General features: G+C 52.3%; 10 protein-coding genes across 10 annotated transcripts; 6 read left to right on the forward strand and 4 right to left on the reverse strand.

The window, feature by feature from the left end:
• Positions 1 to 313: 313 nt before the first annotated feature.
• MGL_1838 (uncharacterized protein) lies at positions 314 to 2,434 on the forward strand (the record flags this gene model as incomplete). Its single annotated transcript, XM_001730787.1, has 1 exon — positions 314 to 2,434. One exon carries the CDS (start codon positions 314 to 316, stop codon positions 2,432 to 2,434), a length of 2,121 nt encoding a protein of 706 aa, XP_001730839.1.
• A 56-nt stretch (positions 2,435 to 2,490) lies between these two features.
• On the reverse strand, positions 2,491 to 3,465 carry MGL_1839 (uncharacterized protein; the record flags this gene model as incomplete). Its single annotated transcript, XM_001730788.1, has 1 exon — positions 2,491 to 3,465. The coding sequence occupies one exon, from the start codon at positions 3,463 to 3,465 to the stop codon at positions 2,491 to 2,493; it is 975 nt and encodes a 324-aa protein (XP_001730840.1).
• A 554-nt stretch (positions 3,466 to 4,019) lies between these two features.
• MGL_1840 (uncharacterized protein) lies at positions 4,020 to 6,671 on the forward strand (the record flags this gene model as incomplete). Its single annotated transcript, XM_001730789.1, has 1 exon — positions 4,020 to 6,671. One exon carries the CDS (start codon positions 4,020 to 4,022, stop codon positions 6,669 to 6,671), a length of 2,652 nt encoding a protein of 883 aa, XP_001730841.1.
• Positions 6,672 to 7,011: 340 nt separating this feature from the next.
• Positions 7,012 to 7,499, forward strand: MGL_1841 (uncharacterized protein; the record flags this gene model as incomplete). The annotated part of the gene is made up of 2 exons (XM_001730790.1): positions 7,012 to 7,265; positions 7,394 to 7,499. 2 exons carry the CDS (start codon positions 7,012 to 7,014, stop codon positions 7,497 to 7,499), a joined length of 360 nt encoding a protein of 119 aa, XP_001730842.1.
• Positions 7,500 to 8,340: 841 nt separating this feature from the next.
• MGL_1842 (uncharacterized protein) lies at positions 8,341 to 9,912 on the forward strand (the record flags this gene model as incomplete). The annotated part of the gene is made up of 1 exon (XM_001730791.1): positions 8,341 to 9,912. One exon carries the CDS (start codon positions 8,341 to 8,343, stop codon positions 9,910 to 9,912), a length of 1,572 nt encoding a protein of 523 aa, XP_001730843.1.
• An 804-nt stretch (positions 9,913 to 10,716) lies between these two features.
• On the reverse strand, positions 10,717 to 12,061 carry MGL_1843 (uncharacterized protein; the record flags this gene model as incomplete). The annotated part of the gene is made up of 2 exons (XM_001730792.1): positions 10,717 to 11,808; positions 11,870 to 12,061. The coding sequence occupies 2 exons, from the start codon at positions 12,059 to 12,061 to the stop codon at positions 10,717 to 10,719; spliced, it is 1,284 nt and encodes a 427-aa protein (XP_001730844.1).
• A 264-nt stretch (positions 12,062 to 12,325) lies between these two features.
• Positions 12,326 to 14,563, forward strand: MGL_1844 (uncharacterized protein; the record flags this gene model as incomplete). The annotated part of the gene is made up of 1 exon (XM_001730793.1): positions 12,326 to 14,563. One exon carries the CDS (start codon positions 12,326 to 12,328, stop codon positions 14,561 to 14,563), a length of 2,238 nt encoding a protein of 745 aa, XP_001730845.1.
• Positions 14,564 to 15,846: 1,283 nt separating this feature from the next.
• MGL_1845 (uncharacterized protein) lies at positions 15,847 to 17,214 on the reverse strand (the record flags this gene model as incomplete). Its single annotated transcript, XM_001730794.1, has 1 exon — positions 15,847 to 17,214. One exon carries the CDS (start codon positions 17,212 to 17,214, stop codon positions 15,847 to 15,849), a length of 1,368 nt encoding a protein of 455 aa, XP_001730846.1.
• Positions 17,215 to 18,784: 1,570 nt separating this feature from the next.
• MGL_1846 (uncharacterized protein) lies at positions 18,785 to 20,824 on the forward strand (the record flags this gene model as incomplete). Its single annotated transcript, XM_001730795.1, has 1 exon — positions 18,785 to 20,824. One exon carries the CDS (start codon positions 18,785 to 18,787, stop codon positions 20,822 to 20,824), a length of 2,040 nt encoding a protein of 679 aa, XP_001730847.1.
• Positions 20,825 to 20,909: 85 nt separating this feature from the next.
• MGL_1847 (uncharacterized protein) lies at positions 20,910 to 22,046 on the reverse strand (the record flags this gene model as incomplete). Its single annotated transcript, XM_001730796.1, has 1 exon — positions 20,910 to 22,046. The coding sequence occupies one exon, from the start codon at positions 22,044 to 22,046 to the stop codon at positions 20,910 to 20,912; it is 1,137 nt and encodes a 378-aa protein (XP_001730848.1).
• Positions 22,047 to 22,448: the final 402 nt, after the last annotated feature.

A 22,448-nucleotide genomic window follows, 5' to 3' on the forward strand; every position in this document is an offset into this window, starting at 1 on the left:
TCATGTACATACATATATGAAAGGGCCTGTCCAGCAGACTGCTTTCTCTTGCTAGATAGGATTGGCCCATGGATCATAGCATAGCATTCCTGTATCTATGTGCGTAAAATCTCGTACGAATCAACATGGTTAGTGCAGTTATGCCAACACGCCGTACACGCTGTGCACACTGGCCGGCTGCTCTGGCCATGATGCACATGTCCAGGCCGTAGTTCTGCATATTGGTTCTCCACATTGGCCGCGTTGCCGCTTGATACACTGCTACGACGTCGTACAGGCCTTACGTCCGTATCCTTTCGGTAATACACGAATCATGACACGCCTTACCGTGTCGACATGCTCACTAAATCAGTGGGCCTTGGATTTCGATGGAAATCGCGATCGGATTGTGCGTTCCATTGAGCTTGCCAAGTCAGCTGGTAGCACATTGAGGATCGGTCCTGAGCTCGAGATCCCAGGATATGGCTGCTACGATCACTTTCTCGAGAGCGATACAGAACTGCACTCGTGGCAAGTGCTTGCAGAAATTCTTCAATCCGACGTGACCAATGGCATTCTATGTGATCTCGGCATGCCTGTCAGCCACGGCTCCGTCCTATACAATTGCCGCATTGCCGTGATGAACCGACGTGTTTTGCACATAAGACCAAAGATATGGCTTGCGAACGATGGAAATTACCGGGAAATGCGTTTCTTCAGCCCATGGATGCGCTTAGGACACACAGAGTCTCATAAATTGCCATCTTTCATCACAGACATCACCGGCCAAACGCACGTGCCTATTGGTGATGCGCTCCTCGCTACCTGCGACACGGTGCTGGGCGTCGAACTTTGCGAAGAACTGTTCACAGCAGCATCACCACACATCACGCACGCTCTTTCTGGTGCAGAGATCATCTTGAACTCCAGCGGGAGTCACCATGAGTTGCGAAAACTTCATCGCCGCGTCGAACTGATCCGCGAAGCTACACTCAAGCTTGGTGGCGTGTACTTGTATGCGAACCAACGTGGTTGTGACGGAGACCGTCTGTACTATGATGGATGTGCCCTCATTGCCGTGAATGGCGATATTGTTGCACAAGGCGACCAGTTTGGCCTGGACGACGTCGACGTCGTTACTGCGACGGTCGACTTGGCAGATGTCCGCGCGCATCGCACGTCCAAGAGCCGCGGAATGCAGGCTTGCGCTCTGGCTGCTGGGAACTCGGCTCTGCACATGGGTCATGGTGGTCCTGCTCGCGTAGATGTGCCGATGAAGATGACGCACGGGCTAATCGACAAGCCGTCACTGACGTTGTCGAAGCCTCTCGATGTCCACTATTACAAGCCTGAGGAGGAAATAGCTTTGGGTCCTGCGTGCTGGCTCTGGGACTATGTGCGTCGCTCACGCACACAAGGGTTCTTGCTGCCCTTATCGGGCGGTATTGACTCGTGTGCGACGGCTGTTATCGTGCACAGTATGTGCCGACTTGTGCATGCGGCATGTGAAAAAGGGAATGACCAGGTCATCAAGGATATGCGACAAGTAACTGGAACATCTGAGCCATGGCTACCTTCTTCGCCACAGGCATTGGCCGAACGCCTATTTGTAACTTGCTACATGGGGACGACCAACTCAAGTCAAGCTACGCGCGGTCGTGCATCTGAACTTGCGAAAGCAATCGGCTCGTATCACTATGCCTTTGACATTGACTCAGTCGTCACTGCCCTATTGAATCTGTTCTCGTTTGTGACAAAGCGCACACCGCGTTTCAAAATTCATGGCGGCACGACGGCGGAAAACTTGGCATTGCAAAACATCCAAGCACGTTCGCGTATGGTCCTGGCATATCTGTTTGCACAACTCGCACCTTGGGTCCAGGGACGAACTGGCGGACTTCTTGTCCTCGGAAGTGCAAATGTGGATGAAAGTTTGCGCGGGTATTTGACCAAGTACGACAACTCCGCGGCCGATCTCAACCCCATCGGAAGCATCTCGAAAAACGATTTGCGCAGCTTTATTGGTTATGCAGAGAAGGCGATGGGGTTGCCTGTGCTTGCATCGTTCCTCTCTGCCCCCCCTACTGCTGAGCTTGAGCCAATCACTGCTGAGTATGTGCAGAGTGACGAGGCTGATATGGGCATGACATACGACGAGCTGTCCATCATGGGTCGCCTGCGAAAAATGAACAAGTGTGGACCGTATAGCATGTGTGTCAAATTGTTCTCCATGTGGCCTACTTTGGCGCCCGATGCCATAGCCGCGAAAGTCAAGCTCTTCTTTTTCGAGTATGCGCGCAACCGGCACAAAATGACTACATTGACACCCGCATACCATGCAGAATCTTACAGTCCGGACGACAACCGCTTTGACTTGCGCCCGTTCTTGTATCCCGTACATTTTACCTACCAGTTCCGACGCGTCTATGAACTCATCAGTCGTCTTCGCACATAAACCATGTAGATGCCGTAACGCTGACCTGTTGCTAGTACATGCTCGTTAGCGATGGCCTACTGTGACTTTTCCAGGCGCTGTGCCTTGCGGATGGCGCGTCGGCGCGTGTCCAAGCTCACGTCGTACGCTTGACGTAAGAGCCACCAGCGCGGAACAAAGTGCTCCACAGCCCAGTCGAGCCATGCATGCGATGGAAACGGTGTGAGCGTGAAAGGACGACCCAAAGCGCCAGAAGAACGGCCAATGCGTGAGAGAGCAGAGCGTACAAAGTTCTTCGGCGTCGGAACCATCATCGATGGCTTGCGCACCTTTGACATGCTGCTTACAACGAAGTAGGTGTTAAGGAGCTGAACATCCACGTGTGAGCGGCGCATCTCCTCGCCGAGTGCCTGCGTCCATGCTATCAGGAAGGCTTTCGAGCCAGCATACGTCGCCAAAAGTGGTGTAGACCACTGTCCCGAAAACGACCCAAGATTCAGAATCAGTCCACGTCCGCGCCTTACAAGGTGTGGCGCTACAACACGGGTCACTTGCATTGTAGCAACAATATTCACCTGGCAGATCGAGGCTAATTCTCGCCCATCCATCTCGAGGAAATTCACTGGCATCGTGTGTGACAGGCCGACATTGTTAACCAGAACAGCAATGTCCAAGTGCCGAATCAATTGCTCTAAGCCCTCGTATTCAGCATTGCCTGCACTTAAAAAGTCCATCGCATAATAGCAGGTTTTTATGCCAGGCATTGTGCTTTCGATCTCCTTGCTGAGGATGGCAAGTTTCTCCGCTGTGCGGCTTACAGCCACAATATTGAATCCACGCGCGGCGAGCTGCATCGCAAACTCACGCCCAATACCGTCCGTTGCACCTGTGACGAGCGCCCAGCTTCCCGCACCTCGCAGCTTGGGATTTGCTCCGTACGTGGTGAGCGAGCGGCCAGGAAACACGTGGACCTCAAGAGCCACATACACCACATAAGCGATGCATGTCACGATAAAGATGCCGCCGACCCAGCAGAGGCAAGTCTCGATCATTTTTGGCACAAAAAATGAATGTCCCTACCCCGCAAAAATCACGGCGTCCTTGAACGTTAGGTGATGCGTGGTCAATGGAATGGAGTGTTTGCCTATCAACAGCCCAGTGGAGATGGAAGGACAAATCTCGCGTGGCCAACAGACAGACACACCGAGCGAGTCGAATGGCCTCCGGCGCCATGAAGAACGGGAAATATGACTATGTAAAGACATAGCCACGCAGGGCCATCGCACAAATTAGGTACACCTTTCCCTTTGCAAGCTGTCACTGGCTTGCATCTCACCCGTATAACATGCATGGCCTGTGTGCAGATGACTAAGCACAAGAAGGTTAAAAGCATTAGCTGCTTGGCGACGAGCGAGGGACAGCAAAATTAGCGAGCGATTCTTGCGTTGGATGAGAGAAGGCTACGTGTTGATTTGACGTTCCTAAAGCGACCTTGGCTCGCTGTCACACTCTGAGAACAAGAACGGTTGGAAGAACAAATCAGGTCCAGGCGCTTGAGATCAAGTTAGAGAACGAGTGTTTGTGTGTGTGTGTGTGACTGCTGCCAATGGCGACTGTTACAATGTTGTCATCGCCCGCAAATATTTCTCCCGTGGTATCTGAGGCAACGATATCGACGGCTCTATCACCGCACGATGCCACTAGTTCTCGGGTCGCATCGGAAGTACTTCTTGTGTGCCTTATCCACGATAGTCCTCAACTGCGTCTTGCCCTCGATGACGTGTTTTCACACACGCTAGAACCGCTCCTGCGCTCAATGTCCAAGCTGTACAGAACATCCAATTTCCTTGTGGGCGGTGTCGTGTATCGTTCGATGGATGCTGATGCCCTAGCGCAACCGCTACGCTCACTTGATGCAGTGACATGTGTACCATTCCTCACAATTCGCCATTTCCTTTCACGTGTGCAAGAAACTCTTCGTGATACCAGCATATATGACATGGCACAGCTCGACGACTCGCCACGACAGTCTTCGCTGGTAGATGCGCTTGCAGCTGCGATGGACCTAGTAGATGCACGCGAAAAGCCATCGATTACCGTTCCATTTGCTCGTTCAGCGGTCCGCGGAAAAGACCCGGTGATACTTGCTCGACATATCATGCAGATTATCGCTTTGGACTCGAACGCGGCGGCCACACCCATCGGACAAAGTGTGCCACAGCAACTTCCCGTATCGCCAGCGAATCTGCGGCCGCTCATGCATCGACAAGCAAGCCTCGATGCCTGTACGTTTCCAGAGCTTGTACAAGAACTAAATAAGCGTCGCTTCAACATTGGCACGGTCATCTACAGCAGCCACAAAGACGAAACGGGTCTTCAGACACGTGCTGCGCTCGCACAAACAGCGCATGATACCCTTTGTCTGCCGCGTGCATCTGACGAGCAGGTGTCTCCTTCAGACCTGCTGGATAGCCCCAAGAAACTCCCATCGAGTGTCTCTGTACTGCTGACGGGATCCGATGTCGCGCGCCTCTTACGAAAGCGTCCGCGTCTTGATCTCGCGGCTGACTCGCCAAACAAACGTGCTCGACAGCCTCCGACACCTACCACCCCCACCTTCAAGCTGGACCAGGCGTCGCTCAACCGCATCATGCTCATACAGCAGCAGCAGGCAACCATGCTCAAGAACCTTGCCCGCTATGTTGCTACGAATGTGAAGCCGAACGGGACCGTTCATGTGCCGCCGCAGTACTACGAAAAGATTCGCCAACGCATTGTTGGCCAGCAAATGGCGCTGAAGCAGCAAGCGGAGCGCCTGCGTGTGGGCAAGGTGCCCGATCTGAATTCAATCCTGCAGGCACTTTCAAATATTGATGCTGAGGCCAAAGAGGCTGGTGTGAAACTCGGTGGACCTAGCAATGTGCGACCTACATCTACCAGCGACAAGATGCCGAACATGGGAGCTGCATATCTTCCGCCCGCGACGGCGGCGGCAGCGGCGGGCAACGTGACTCCATCCCCCACAGCCCAAATGGCTGTGCCAGCGGCCATGGCGTCTCGCCCGCAAATGCCTTCATCCGATGAATCGTCACGACCGCAACTAGCTTGGCAGGGCATTATTAAATGGTCGACGTCGCCGCAAATGGATCCTCTTTTTACACTCGTAACGGCCACATGTGGCGGCATGTACGTCAAACAGCAACTGGCGTTGCCATGGCCCAATGTGATGAACATCGATGGATTCGTGCCGATCGATTCAGCACAGCTCCAGCAGCACATTTCAGCACATCGTTTGCCTTGTGCTCTTTTAACACTTCGTGCTTTTCCACAGAACCTGATCATTAAAGGTTCAGAGCACAATGCCACAAACTACCAAATGCTCACGACAATGCTTGAGCAGAGCCGAAGAGCTGCGTTCATCCAGCACGGCCATGCTGGATGTGGCATCTTAATTGTCGCGCTGACAGGTTCACGACTCCCTCCAACGCAAGCGGGACTTGCACCTCGTCTTATGGCAGTTGTGTTTTCGTCGCCCGTTCCGTTCCCACAGCTCAGTGCATCCACGGCACCCACGGCCTCTAATACCCGCGGGATGATTCCTTTGCCAGCGACAGCAAACTCGATGCCAAACGCCGCGAGCGTCGCAAACGCTACTGTTCCAAGCACGACCAGTACAACCGCTGGTGGCGCCGCGGGGATAAGTCCTATGGCTGGCATGGGCCCAGCAACAATGCCACCATCCATACAACCAACGGCAGCTCTGACAAATCCCGCAGCGATGAACCACTCGATGCTCAATATGGCGCAGGTTTTCCAGCCACAGACGATGATGCCGTCGACAATGCGCACACCCATGAATGGCTTCATACCGAATTTGGGTCAAACAACCACAAACAATCAGCCTATGCAAAACCATCCGATGGCTTCTGGATTTCCCTCAGGCATGAATGCGGATATACCATCATCGTTAGCTTCTAGTATGACTCCCGGCATTCCTTCGAGCATGGTACCTGGAATGCCGTCTGGTATGCCTGCTGGTCTGACGTCCAACATGTCGTCAGTCATGCCATCTCCGATGCCATCCTCGATATCCTCAGGCATGCCCTCTGGTATGCCTGCATCCAACATGAGCCACACATCCATGATGCAGCCTATGATGCCCAACATGACGCAGCCGTCCGTGTACCCATCTACCAACCAGACCACGGACTTATTCTCTGCCAATGCTCTATCTTCGTTAGGTCTTCCCCCACGATAGCTTAGGCTGTCACTGTATTTTTTTTTCCCTTCTTGTTCACATTTTTGTCAAGTATCATCGTTCATAAATACATGACTACTTATTCCTTTGTAGTTTTTTTTTTTGGTCAACCAGGAATTGGGCATGTGCGCACACTTTCTCAGTGCAAGTGTCATGGCTGCAAGCTCGTCCACATATAGAAAAATTTGACAGCTCGATGTAACGATGATGTACACACCTCCATTGATGCTTCCACCTACGCCCTGTTATTTCCCACATTTTAGTTAGTCGCCGTGCAGCGCTAATTTTGGGGGCTCTCCGTATCGGGTCGATCGTGTGACACACTTTCCACTCCCCCCGCATGCCACCATCATCGACGACTGAGCAAGCGCGCCAGATTCGGCACAAGCGCATGTCGCTTTTCGCGCGCACTACGTCGAAGGACGATGAGGTATGGCATGGATACGAACGGATCGTCGGATTCGACACTATGCCCGATGCTCTAGACACGGTGAGCGGCAATGCCTCGTATACGCTGCAAGTGAAGGCGAAAGGATATGCACGCACAAAGCATACTCGTACATTCATGTGTGCAGTTGATGCGACAGAAAGCAGGTTCGTATAGAGAGACACTCGGAAGCCGGGGCGTTTGCCTCGAGGAAGGGTGCAAATCCCGCTCCCACCCCCCCCCTTTCCCTCCCCTTTTATCAATCTCAGCTAAGTAGACTAACGACATACTACAGTGAGCGTGCACTCGAGTGGATCATGGAAAACCTTGTAGATGATGGTGATGAACTTGTCGCAGCGCGAGTGATTGATTGGGACCAGGATCGTACGTTCCCACCTTGAGAAGCAAGTGACTTATGCCCGCAGATATCGACCAAAAAATGGCGCGCGAAGGCGCACATAGTCTTCTCTCTTCCATTGTCGATCTGAATCGTGTATTGAATAACCAGCGCAAGGTACGCTTGAGGAGCCCGCACGTCAAACTGAATGCATCGTACTTACGCGAATAGATATCTATCACCGTCGAATTCCTCAAAGGCTCGATCAAGTCGACTATTCTGGAGCTCGTGCGCATGTACCGGCCAGAGAGCCTCACAATTGGCACACGAGGTAAACAGGTGTCGGCCTTGGAGAAAATGTTAGGTGCCACGCCTCTTGGCAACCTAAGCAAGGCGCTTATTTGGCAATCACCTGTGCCTGTGATTATTGTCAGGCCTGAGGATCGCATTCAGAAGCACTTGTTCAAACGACTCGCAGATCCACGCCGCCAAAACTACCTGGATTTCGTGAAGGACAACGACGTCCTTCCTCTCTCCCGGCCTACTAAAAGTTAGGGCTGGTCTTGTGTCTGTACAATTTCTCTGCCAACATTCTTGCTCGTACAAATTTCTGTACGTATGATCACGCGCATGTCAATGTCGTAGAAATGTCTATTTTTATATGTGAGCTCAGGCAACTATTCCTATCGTGTGCTGTGGATTTCGGTTGGTAGACTGAGACGCACAACGCACCATAGAAGCATCCAAGATTGGATGCGAGCCGCACGACAAACCAAGTCCAGTCAGGAGTCCAACGCACCGTGTGACCTCCACTCGCCCAACGACCCAACCCCGGATGCTCGATCCATCACCAGGACATTCCTGACGTCCCTGGTTCGTCTAACCATATACCCAGCCCCGTCAGCATGAGCAAGCGGCTTATCGTTGTGTCTAATCGGCTTCCGGTCACTATTACAAAAGATGCATCTGTGCCTGGTGGCTATTTGTTCAAGCACTCGTCAGGTGGACTTGTATCAGCGTTGAGCGGTGCCAAAAAACTCATGAGCTTTACATGGATTGGATGGCCCGGCGTGAATGTACCCGAGAGCAGTGTCCCATACATTGAAGCAACTCTAGAACGTCAATACCAGTGTAAGCCTGTATGGCTGCCGGACGACGTCGGGGAGCGACACTACAACGGTTTTTCTAATTCAATCCTGTGGCCGCTTTTCCACTACCATCCAGGAGAAATGAATTTCGACGAGGACAACTGGCGCGCATATCGAGAGGCAAACTTGCGCTTTGCACAGACGGTGAGGCGTGTTTTACAACCGGGAGACTGTGTCTGGGTGCAAGACTACCACCTGATGCTCTTGCCCTTGATGTTGACGGCCCTTCTCGAGCATGGCGACATTGAGCGGCTCGTGCCAAGTGACTGCTCTAATATCGATGTAACCAACTCCATGGGACTTGAAACGCTTGATGTGATGTCATTCTTCAACTCGGAACGTGCCGCAAAATCGCCTCTTCGTCGTCGCGATATACAACTGGGCTTTTTTCTCCATACACCTTTTCCTAGCAGTGAAGTGTATCGGATCTTGCCTGTGCGTCGAGAAATCCTACTAGGCATTCTATTTTCTGACCTGATCGGTTTTCATACATATGACTATGTGCGTCACTTTCTCTCATCATGCGTCCGTATGCTCGGATTACCGACGTTCCCCAACGGTGCTGATTTCGCCGGCCGCCGCATTCAGGTGCGGACGTATCCGATTGGCATTGATCCCAATCAGTTCGAGACAGCTCTTAAGCAATCCGTTGTCCAGGAACGCATACGTACATTAGCCCGACGATTTGAAGGTGTGAAGATCATCGTGGGCATCGATCGACTCGACTATATCAAGGGCATACCACAGAAACTTCAAGGACTCGAGACGTTTTTGGAGGAGCACCCTGAATGGATTGGCAAAGTCGTGCTTGTTCAGATCGCCGTCCCATCACGCCAAGATGTGGAAGAGTATCAGAACCTGCGTGCGACGGTCAATGAGGCGGTTGGCCGCATCAACGGCCACTTTGGCACTGTGGAAAGCATGCCGATTCACTTGCTCCATCGCTCAGTCGACTTTAACGAGCTGTGTGCACTGTATGCAGCAAGCGACGTATGTCTTGTGACGAGCACGCGCGATGGAATGAACCTCGTTTCGTACGAATATGTCGCATGCCAGCAGGAGCGTAATGGAGTCATGATTCTGTCAGAGTTTGCCGGCGCAGCGCAGTCATTGAACGGCTCGTTGATTGTAAATCCTTGGGACCGATTTGCGGTGGCCGATGCCATCCACACCGCACTTACGATGGACCATGAAACACGCAAGGCGAACTCTGAGAAGCTATGGTGCTATGTGAAAAAGCACACATCTGCCTGGTGGGGTCGCAGTTTTATTGATGATTTAGAACTTGCTGGGAGTGAGGCACCTGCGACAGCGTTTAAACATGCATAGACTTGGGAAGACGATAGATCTGTGACCTGGCTCTCTCTCTTTCTCTTTACGACTTCGATGAACAGCACGCTGACTGCTCGCGAGCGAGTTCCTCAGGTGTTTTGAGGCGCAGGCTGAGTGCGTGCAGCCCACGATCAAACTCGGATGCTAGCAGTGAGTTGACAGCACGGTGTCGAGCTATATGCGGTTTTCCTTCAAATGCTTTAGAGACCAACTCGACGAAAAAATCTGCATATCAGTGCGCCTGACGCACTTGTACATACGAGTCTCGCCACTTCCTCCGCCTTGCGCGACCATCGCTGCGTGGTGCGCATGCTTCGATGAGCTAGTTGGTCAGATTCACTCACGTAACGAAAGGCCTCGTCATTTCTTCACATACTCGTTTCTGATGAACAGATGCACAGGTTCAAATGCACCTGTCAATTTTTGCCGCATTGTCTCTTCAACGGACATGACTTTCGTCGCAAAGTGTCGCAGGCCTTTCGAGCGAAGAGAACTTGTACGCAGAAATACCCACACCATGCAAAATAGTTGCAACGGGTATCGCTCGCAGCGCTAAAGTGTGCGGACTCTGGACACCAGAGCCAGGGCTTACCAGATGCTGCGTGTGCTTTTCGTGTGAGAGCTGAGAATGCCAAGGCCCCCCAATTCTGCTTAGTCAGCGTCACCTGAAGCTCCGCCAGAGCCCCTGATACGACACTGGCACGCGTACGGCTCCTTGGTCACCCGGCATTGGACTGCTTCCCGGTCCTATGAGCACATGAATGAATCATATCCTACGGTACGTATTGAAGTACGTGTGATTTACTGGGGAATCGCATAGGCTTTCTTGGGGTCAGTGCCAGCAAGCCCTTTGACGGACTGGCCCAGACCAAAGCGCTTGAGACGGATCGACTGCACAGCAATGAAGCCAGACGTCTCCTCTGGCTCGAATCCACCCAGCTCATCCATCGAGGTGAACTTCTCGTCGTACAGCAGCTCATCGGAACTACGGCCATCAATAGAAACATGGCCCTTGAACAGACTCAGCTTCACAGTGCCGTTGACTGTGAGCTGACTGGGAGGAATACAGCTACGCACGTACTGGCTTTCGGGGCTGAAGAAGAAGCCGTAGTACAAGATCTCCGACAGCTTTGTCGTCACGATCTGGTCGCGGATGCGGCGCACTTCCCTGTCAAGTGTCAAGCCCTCCAAATCGATGTGTGCGGCACGCAGAATTGTAGCACCTGGAGACTCGTAACATCCACGCGACTTGACACCGATAAATCGGTTCTCGACAATGTCGACACGGCCAATGCCATGTTTCCGAGCAAGCGTGTTCAGTTGAAGGAACAGGTCACACGCGTCCGTGTAAACGTTGCCAGTGGCATGTACCGTGAGGCGCGTCGGAATGCCCTTCGTGAACTCGATGGAGATCTTCTCTGGCTCGTTCGGCGCATTCTGTGGCGATTGTGTCAGCTTCCACATGTCCTCTGGAGGCGTCGTGTTGGGGTCTTCCAGAATACCCGCCTCGTACGAGATGTGGAACAGGTTCTCATCCGTCGACCATGGCTTGGCCTTCGTCTGCGCCACAGGGATTCCCTTAGAAGCCGCGTACTCGAGCAGATCGCTGCGGCCTGCGAAACGCTGGTAGAATTTCGGGATGCGCCATGGTGCAATAACCTTGATGTCCGGCTTCAGGCCATAGAAAGCAAGCTCAAAGCGCACCTGATCATTCCCCTTACCGGTACACCCGTGTGACACATATTCACACTTCATCTTTTCAGCCGTCTCAATCATGCCACGCGCAATCACAGGACGTGCAAGCGACGTGCCCAACAGGTAGACATCCTCATAGATCGCATTCGCTTGCACAGCAGGGAATATCAACTCTTCAACGAATTCCCGGCGCACATCCTGTCCGAATCGTCAGTTCCCATGTCCACATCATCGGCAGGAGTGTTCGAGTTGCACATACATCTAGAATAAATTCCTTCGCGCCGCACTTTAGCGCCTTTTCTCGCACGCTATCAAAGTCTTCTTCCTGACCCACATTGGCCATATAGGCAATCACTTCATAGCCCTCATCAATGAGCCACGCAAGAATAGTCGAGGTGTCAAGACCACCAGAGTAAGCTAGGAGAACACGTCCGTTGCTAGTTGTCGACATGATCGATGTGGGGAAGAACGAAGAAGGACCGGAGCATCACGGCCCATTTACTGATAAGAACGAACACAGAATATGACTCAGCACATGATGTGAGATGTGCCACATGGCAATCAATTCATGAAACACAAAGTCGCAGCGTCGCCAAGAATGAGAAACCAAAGCGTCCAGACCTTGATGCGCCTGGACCTCGACTGGCCTCCACATAGCTTTTTTTTTCTACGTGACGCACGCCGCTTTGTTTCTATTCGTACTGCATCGTGTGTGATGGGCTCGGCAGATCGCCGGCGGCAGCGCGCGCCAAAGCGCAGCAAACGCAGAGAGATGCAAGAAAATATAAATGAATCGAATGTCGACACATATGAAACCTCACAGTATGAAGCTGAACAGCACGAAGACGACCCAGCATGGGTCACGACGCAGGATGTCAATACGCCATTTGGATTTGTGCCGGCGCAGATGCAATCGTACTTCAAAGAAATGAATGGCCAGCTGACAGAGAAGATGCAGTCAGAAGATCCAGAGGATGCACAAATGCTGCTGCAAGCAGCGCTATCAGAAATGGATGGCTACGAGCTGGCCCTAGCGACAGATCCATCGTGCTCGCTTGTGCTGGAGAACATGGCATCCATGCTGCAGGAAAAGCCATTGCGCGTGCTTCTTGATCGTATGACAGGCAATTTTACTACTCTTGCGCGTCATCGATATGGATCGCACGTACTTCAAGCACTATTCACCGCTATCCAACGCATCGTCCATACGGGATGCGAATCTCTTTCAGCACGGACCGATCAGGGCGTCCTGCGTACATTGGCTGAAATTGTGCATGACATGTATGAAGAGATCGGCCCTTGCTTGAGCGCAATGATCTCTGAACCTTTTGCGAGCCATACGCTGCGTAGCATAGTGGCGCTTTTGGCTGGTGTGCCGATGACTCAGTTGACCGACTTGCGATCGAAGCGCAGCGCAAAGTACCGTTCGAAGGAGCACAGAAAAACCGCCATGGTCGAATACGACAATAATCTGCTCTCTTCATCGACGGCGACGAACGAGCCCTTGCACGTCGATCCAATGTTCCATTCTCTTCTTCGCCGACTCTACGACTCTTTACACTCCACACTCACGACAGAACGACTGCATGCGCTAGTACCGGAGCCAACCGCTGCGCCGACGTTGAGCATGCTTCTTCAGCTCGAATCGAGTTTGCCAGACGGGGCCGCGTATATGTCCTGGCGTCACGACTCATTGACATCGCGTGTGTTGGGGCCGCTTCCTGAGCACGGTGGCTTTAGGACCGATATGATGGAAGCTGCATTGCGCGATGCAGTAGCGACGCATGTCTTGCAAAGTGCATTGCAAGGAGCATCACCCACTTCGCTCATCCAATTCTGGCGCATCTACCTCGAAGGCCGCATCGTGAAGCTCGGAGCTCACCCTTGTGCGAACTTTGTCGTGGCCACTGTGTTGCGTCTCTTGCATATTGATGCTGATGTTGATGCTGATCCTGATGCTGCCAAATCGACACCATTCTCACTCTCTCTTCAAGAGCTTGCTCTTGACGGCGAACAGCTCGTCAAGAAGCAGGTCTGCGGCGTGCTCCAGACGATTGTCGAGCGAAGCATCGAGACCGAAGCCTATGAAGCTCAAGTTATGCGTGTGATCAAGAGTGCTTTCCGCTTTGGCAACGACACATCATCGTCGTCAGCACCCAGCGCGGATGTAGTGGCCAAGTTTGTACCTGTCGTGCTGAGTCTACATACACTTCGTGCTTATACGCATTTGATGCAGGACCAAGACGCACCAACATCGTCCTCGTCTACCAAACCTTCTGCGCCAGCGAAACGCAAGCGTGGTGACATCGGATTTAATCCTTACACCACACAAGGCAGCGTATTGCTACAGCGCATCGCGCAACTTCGTGAACCAAATCAGACATGGCTGTACGAAAGTCTATGCACGGAACCGCTGGGCACTTGGTGCCGTTCATCCACAGCTGTGCATGTCGTCTTAGCAGCCCTCACGTCCCGGACTGCTTCATTTGCCCAGCGGCGCATGCTGGTTCGTGCGCTTCTTCCTAAGCTGTTGGACCTCTGTGATGATGCATGGGGCAGTCGCGTGGCCGACGCGCTATGGCTCAGCGCAGATGGATTCACGAAAGAAAAAATTGCTCAGTCAGCTGTCCAGCATGAAAAGCGCCTGTTGGCGTCAGCGTACGGCCGCTTTTTTGTACGTCGACTTCGTTTAGGCCTGTACAGGAAAGACGTGGACGAATGGAAGGCTTGGGCCGTCCATGACCAAACGCTGCGTAACAGCGACCTCAACAGCAAAGATTCAGATACACTTGAATGGTCCGATAAGTCAACAAGGTCCAGCATCCAGAATCCATTCGTGTTCCTGCGCCACTCTATGAGAGCACAGCAGCAGCCATCGAACGTATCTCATACGCATCGCCGTGCAGAAGCCGAGCTGAACCGTATATTTTCTCAGGTAGAAGATGCTACATGATGCACATAAATGCGCCTGTATAAGGTCTACCTATTTCTTTTTGTTCTTTCTGCCTCTATAGACTCAGATTCCAGACTTCCAGGAAGACACATTTCAGATGTGCAGCCTGTGAATCTAGGCTACAGAGCCCGCGTGCATGCACACACACACGCAGCGCCGCACATACTGGGTCGTATAGCACGATTTCTACGTCCCAACGAGCGCCCGCAATCCCCAGGGGAAGGTGTGCTTTGCACAGGGAGCGAGTGACTCTAAAGCCAGGACGTCAATGACATTGTATAAAGAAAAAGAACTCTGTGACCAATTCGAGACGGATTTTTTTTCTTTGCGTCCACCAGAACTTCCCATGTGGCACGCACAACGCACCTCCAACCAACATGCGTCTCTATGCGCATCACTCCACACGGCCTGCTGCGGAAAATCACGTGCTATGACAATGCACAGACCACACTTAGCCTTGGCTGGACTGAACGAGTCTAGAGGACACTGGACTGGAGTGACTGGCACGTCAGGGCAGTCAGCCATAAGACGGTGCTCCTGACGACATTTTACTAGCACAAAGATCGTTGTGAGCATTGTTATTATGGTCCCCCACGTACGAAATGCGCGCAAGTTCAAGGCATTTCGTTCGATTCAATGCAAGCCCAGCACACATGCCAATTGCGAGATCATTGTGAGAATGACCCCTTGGAACCCATCAATGAGTAAGATGGGCAGCTCGTCACGAGCCGAAATGTTTGCACTGATCAACGATCGATACCCTGGTGCACCTGGCACCGCGCTCGCCAAGGCTGAAGAGGCTGACGCACGCGCCAAGCAGGCCCAGCGACGCGATCAGCTACGACGGAGTGCAGCAAGCGCAGAACTCGAGCACCTGGGTGTCAAGAATCTATCGAAGCGGCGAAAAAGCTCTAGTCCATACGCAAATACGATCGGTACAAATGGTGACACTGGCAAAGCGAATACAAGTGACGCAGAAGATAAGACACAGAGCCATAGCGCTACCAGCAATGCTGCACGCGGTAACGGCTCACGGGGGCGTCGTGTTTCGTCACGAAATACTTCTCCGATGCCATCGACCACGACAGGCGCATCGGTCACCGTGCCAATTTTTGCAAGTGCTTCCGCCTCTACTGTGTCTACACGTCGGGCGCCGCATGTGCCGAATCCCATCCGCAATGCACCAGTTCACCCCAGCCCTTTGGCTACTCATGCCATGGCCGCAGACGATCTAAAGTAGGGCCTTCGATGTCTTTCTACGAATGATGTGGGTTTTCTCATCCCTAGGACTTGATCAGAGGTGCGGCAAAGCAGCAAGTGCATTGATTGTGACTCTCTCCTTCCGGCCAAGGCGATTCACCGAGCACACCCACTTGTACGACACGTTCAAACACATGATCAACCACACCGGATAATTCATCGCCCGACTGCGCGAAATCAGGTTGCTGGCATAAGTAACAAACACTTTCTGGCGTTGTTCCTCTCCCACCGCCTTTATGTATACATACCGCATTCACTTCCAAGAGCCACGTACGCAGTGACGCTGGGTCAAGATTTCCATCCGCATTACCCTCACATCCAACAAGGAGATCCACTCCAAATACTTCAAAGGCATTTGGCCACAGTTGCCAGTGGATCGATGCCTCTCGGGCCACTGCCTCCATCGTTCGCCCAATGCACACAGCCGCGCATTTGCGCACGGCATCGATGTGGGCTGATGTCAGTTCCACAGGCTCACTACGACCTGGCACATAGGCTGGACGACCAATGAGGTCCTGCCAGCGAAAAACGTTGCCGTCTTTCATGTCGGTGGGTGCTGTATGCCGAGCGCCAAAGCACGTGTTACTAAGGTGTGCACGTAGATCCCTCGGTGCTGTGACATTAGGAGGCTGATAAGCCGTGCTGGCAAAGAGAGCAAGCATGTCATCATGCATATACACTTGGAGCCCTCCGACACATATCACATAGACACGCAAGTGGAATTTGCGCGGTGGTGCTTCTGGATTGCCAGGTGCAACGAGGAGTGGCGTTGACACGTACTCTTGTATGACAAAGTGACGCAACTGGCTTGCCACGACAGCATTCGTGCTTTCCTCGTTGCTACTATTCTCATCGTCCTTGTCTTCAAACTCTTCAAAAATATCTCGTAACTGCTGTACAGAAGAGAACAGACGGATCCCATTTGCCTGATCAGCCATGCCCGGCTTGAGAATAAACCATGCTTTTCCATCGCCTTCTTCTAATAGATCGCGCAGGTCATACAAATCGTCAGCTAGCAGTTCATCCAATTCGTCAGCAAATTGAATGTCTAGTGTCCAGGTGCGTGGACACGGTGACTTGTTGCATGGCAACGAATGCTTCACAGAATATGCGTGTAATATCTTCGCAAGATGATGTTTTCGTATTAGTGCTTTTCGAATCACATAGCTACTGCACCGTTGACTTGAGCCCAATAATATGTCAAATGGAAGAAGGTCGTAGTCTGCCAAATAGGCATCCACATGTGTCGGAACATCGACGCTATCTGAGCGTTCTTTCGAATCTGCATCAATTACACTCCATTGCAATGGTTCCAGAACTCGTCGAGCTGCTTGCACCGCCGCGCGGTGGGTGTATGGCGCGCCAGGATAACACACCCATATTGACGGCATGACAGCGTGCAGAAGCTTTCATGAAGTGGAGAGTTCGGCGGATTTACATGTGACTGGCGCTGGCGGCTGATTTGGCATAAGTCAGCGCACCGAGTGGAGACTCAAGTCCTTACGAAAGGGGGCGTGAGGATTTTTGACGACTCGTGAAGGAGGACATGCACACCTCCACAACTTTCACGCACGTAGACAACTACGGCAGCGGCGGACCGTGTGTGGCGTTTTTCCACTTGTTAGTTTCATCAACCTTGTATTTACGATGGTGTCTGTGCTCATAGAGGAGGTTGGAGACTCTGGACTGCCTTCGCGTATGTGTTGAATGGTACTAATGGGATAGTTGTTTCGATTTCCCCATCATCTGTGCTAGAAAATGACGACCCGAGTTCTTGGCTCTATTTGCTTGACTCCGCTGACGCACAGACCGAGGAGGACCAGCTTGACGCTTTGCTGGATGATGACATGTTTGCCACAACAATGGGACAGCGCATGCTTGCAGTTTCGGGTCATGATGTAGATGATGGTCTTTTATCCTTGCAACAACTTCTGCTGGGCAGACCATCGACGTCGACACTGCGAGAGTTCCGTGCGCAACACCCACGCCGATTTACGTTATATCGTCGCAGGGGAGAAACTTACATGCTCCCGCAGCTCCGGCACTGGGATCTAACACCTTCGGGATCCTCGTCAGAGCATTCTACATACCATGTGCTGCCTGGAGGATACGTGTCAGCTGTGGGATACGCGGATGCGGGTGAGAACGAACAAGTGGGAAACGAAACAGACCGAAGAGCTGCCGAGGAAGACATTGAGATCGACGAAGATGATGAGAGCCAGGACGACGTTGATTCTGACGATTCAGAGGATCTGATTCTACAAGGTGATGACGACTATATGGACTGGCTCGGAGTTCAGTTGCTCAACCGGAAACTTGGAGCGCCTTTGTGGGTGATTGATGCTGTGCACGAATCACCAGAAGAGGATGACGACGATACTCAGTATACATTATGGGAAGCTAGTGCGTTCGTGTCTAAGGATTTGTTGGTGTATACTGACACTCAGATGATGATGATGATGATGATGGCCACGACGACGACGACGATACGGTGTATTCACATATTGCAATTCGGTACGATATTGACGAGAACGACGGTGAATTTGAAGCCGCCACATCTGGAACACACATGGGATCGTCCCCCAATGAGCGTCCACGAAAGACCATCAAGATGCGTGCTCCATAGTTTCATTGCTCCCGTCTCACAATGACCCGTGTATTCCTTGACATGATTGTTGTATCCCGGCATCCAATTTTTAGGATCCTGGTGGCTCTGGTAGTGGTTCGTGGCCGGGGTGGTTCGTGCGTCGGCACGTGATGTGCTTGGCGAACGGTTCACATTGATGCTATTGTATTTTGACACTGTCACAATTTGGTCAACGAGCGCCTTCGAGCCAGTACACTCGTGTGCGCCAGGCCTGTGGCGTGAGTCGCCGCAGGAATAGGAGTAGGGAGGCCGATTGAGACTTGTTAATCCCTAGGTGTGCGGTGCCATAGAGAATCATCGACATGCCGTGTGGAATGAACAAGGAGTCATACGACATCTCGTCCATGTCGCCGCAGCGCCTCGTATGGGATTCGCCTACGCACCAACAGAAACGAGAGAATAATGTGAACGATGAATGGGATGTAGCTTCTTTGTTTATCACTGACCATCATCGCACACGTCGCCCAACTTGGTGCGACACACTGGATATATCCCATCATGTTACGATGAAAACAGATGGCTCGTTAGACATGTATGATTCTAGGATAAATGACGTTATGCATGACAATCATTCGGGCTCTCAAACCAACAGGACACGAATTTTATCTTCATATTCAGTGCGTCCCGGTGCGCCAATACCAGTCATTTCGACAAAGCCGGCGTCACCATCACCGATTCGTGCTGAGTTGGCGTCAGCCCTCACAATATCCAATGAATCATTGCCAAGTGAACTTCCGATCCTAGCGCTCACTGATGAGACGCCTGAGAGCCTAAGTCGGCGCCTATACCAACATACGAAAGCGATCCCGGATCTTTCTGGGCATACAGCCCGCTTCCTAAGCATGTCGTCGTCGACATTTTTACGCGATGCCTTGGCCTGCTACTTAGCGCGTTTCCATTTTGAAGACTATCCCATTGATATGGCTTTACGCTATTTCCTTGCGCTCGAGCACCTGCCAAGTGAATCGCAACAAATTGATCGTGTCCTCCATGCATTTTCGCAGCGATACACAACTTGTAATTCCACCATTCTCGATGCCGATACGGCTTACCTACTGACATTTTCTCTTCTTTTGCTACATACAGATTTATATGGCCGGCATGGACGCACCAGACTTACGAAAGCATCATTCGTGTCACTCGCAGGTGCGAGTCAAGTGCCTGCCGTCATTCTCGAGTACCTGTACGATAACACGAGTCTTGTTGAATTCGTGTCTATCCGCGACGCCTTGATGCCTTTACGAAAAACACGCTCCATTAGAAATCAACAAGATGCCTTGTACAAGTTGATATACACTGGTCGGATTCTTGACTTGCAGCAGTGGCGTGGCATGTTGTATGAATACACCCGATTTCCATTCTCGTATGTATCGCATGAATGGGCTGAGCATGATATCGAAACCACCGTGTCACATGCGCCGCAGGCGCGTGTATGGTTCCCAGTACGACAAGTACGGCGCTGGGTCCCATTCCCGGGTGTCACACCGAAAGAGCCGGTCGCCCCCCATCACGTTCGTTTCTTGTACATGGGCACGGTGCGCCGATACCGAGGCAATAGCGATATGGAACGAGATACTATGCCACTTGCTGGAACAGGACATTGGAAGACATGGGGCTTGATTCTCACAGGCTCGACGCTCTTTTGGTGCAAAGACGCGTCTGTAATAGCAACGTTGCAGCACCAGATCTACTCACACGAGCGGCATTGGTCGCTCAAAGTCGATGAAGTGATGCCGCTCGCGGATGCTTTTTGTGTGCAGGACCACGCTGCACCGCGCTTCCTACGCTTACGCGTCCAGCAGCAGTGGCTCATTCTGGAGCCTGAGGCACACTCGCTCACAACTTGGCTGGACCAGATCAATCACATCGCAAGTATCGGCGCATGCAAACACGTATGGGACGATGCCATATGGGTACCATCAGGCACGACACTCGCATACAAAAATATACCAGGTACGAATGTGGGGCCACTACGTACAGGTGCACTTTGTCATCGGCATTGGATTTGCGACACATACATGGAGTGCGCGCGTGATGCACACATGGGACGCGCACAGAGCATGCTGGCCATGACACAGTACATTGTGAAGCAAGAACAACGGCAAGCTGCGCTCATAAAAGAGCATGATCAGAGCGTGCAGTACGCTCGCCACTTGGGTATATTGACGCCACTGCGAAAAACAATGCGCGATCAGATCGAAGAGACGATTCGCGACGTATCTCGCGCGTTGCGAAGCATGCAATTTGAGCTCGCATTTGTCTCGTGCCGCCTTGTCTTTTTGCGTGCACAACAACGGCTCTTGAAGCGACAGCTGGACCAGCATGTCTACGATATGTATGCGTCTGTAGGATAGGACGAGGAGGGGAAAAATTGTCTTGCTAGGATAGGCAGAAGTAACATACACTTGTATGCACGTAGACCTACGATCAACCATGTGTTCATAGCTCAGTTCGTAGGCGTTTCAGTACACGTGGCGCAGGGAGCTGTGCGATATCGTTTTCTGGCATCACACTGCGCAGCTCAGCATCACTTAGTTCTATGCCATGCACGCTTGCTAGATGTCGTTGCACATCATACAGACGAGCGAACTTTTTCGGGCATGGCTCAAGACCCAGAGGTTCCTCGGCTTGGGAATCATCCTGGTGTGCGTTCCTTTCGCACACGACGTGCCACGGACACGATAAAATCCGCTCACGACGCGCTCGCTTGCGTCCCATGCCCATAAGCCGCACAAGGTGCGAAGGCCCGTGGGAGCACGTGTGTGCACGCCCTGCGTCCAGGCTTGTTTGCATCGAAGACGCATGGTCATGGGAGAGAAGCTCCGGGCGTAGCTCAAGCCCTGTATCAGCTTTGGATTCTGTTTCTGCAGCAACTTTCGACTCATGCATGCGCATTTGATGCCGTCGCAGCAGGTGTTTGTATCCGAACGACTGTCCACACACATCACATTGGAATGGCTTGTCTCCGAAATGCACGCGCGATACATGGACCTGCAGTGCATAGCGACTCAGAAATACATGCTCGCATCCATTCCAGGGACACGTCCATTCAGCCACATCGATCGACTCGGCGGTCGACAAAGAGGAGCTGGTGGCATCGTGCACAACAGCATGCCGCTTGAGCTGATCGCGAGAGGCATATGATCGACTACACACGCTGCATGTAGGTGGGTGGCACAAACGCATGTGCCGTTGCAGGTGTGTCCAGGTCGAGAAAGACCAGCCCGGCATATCACATTGGACCGTATAAGGAGGGTGGTTTGGTGGCGGCGGCATGGAATGTGGCAGAATGCACCTGTACCGCCCTTCTTCATGAATCCGTGCATGGTGTCTGCGCTTGGCGTTTGTCGCGAACCTTTGGCTACATCCCTCATGCTCGCACACGAAGGGGTATTCTGAGCAGTTCGAGTCGGCATGCACTTCACGGACATGCTGCCGAAGGTACTTGCGCTTGAAGAAGAGTAAATCACAACCTGGGCTCTCACATCGATAAAGGCCAGAGAGTGGTTGCCCTCGTTCAACGCCTAGCATATCGTGCGCATGTTGGGCAGATACAGCATGTTGGCCAGGGTCCATGGTGTGGCACGACAGGACATGTCGTCGTACATGCTGCTGCGTCCAGAATCGTTTTTCACAGCCCGCGTGCGGACATCTATACGGTCGCATCGAGTCGTCCATGTGAGAGCGCGAATGAGCAGTCAAATGTGTAGACCGCATGTACGAAGCACCGCATCCCGGATGTTCACAAACAAAGGGGCGCTCACCCGTATGGGATCGTTGATGCTCAATGAGTCTAGCCTCTTTTGTGTACGCCTTGCCACATCCGTCTACGTCGCATACCCAGCGCCGCCGCGTGGCGTCCGCCTTCCTGCTTGCACACAAGGATGGTGGTTCATGTTCGCACATGCCACCATCTGCTCAATCTTACACGACCCAATGTTTCGTGGTGGAGCTCTACACGTTTCCAGCGTGGGGTTA

Source organism: Malassezia globosa, assembly GCF_000181695.2.
Source record: "Malassezia globosa CBS 7966 chromosome Unknown mgl_sf_4.1, whole genome shotgun sequence".
In the NCBI taxonomy this organism is placed as follows: Eukaryota; Fungi; Basidiomycota; class Malasseziomycetes; order Malasseziales; family Malasseziaceae; genus Malassezia; species Malassezia globosa.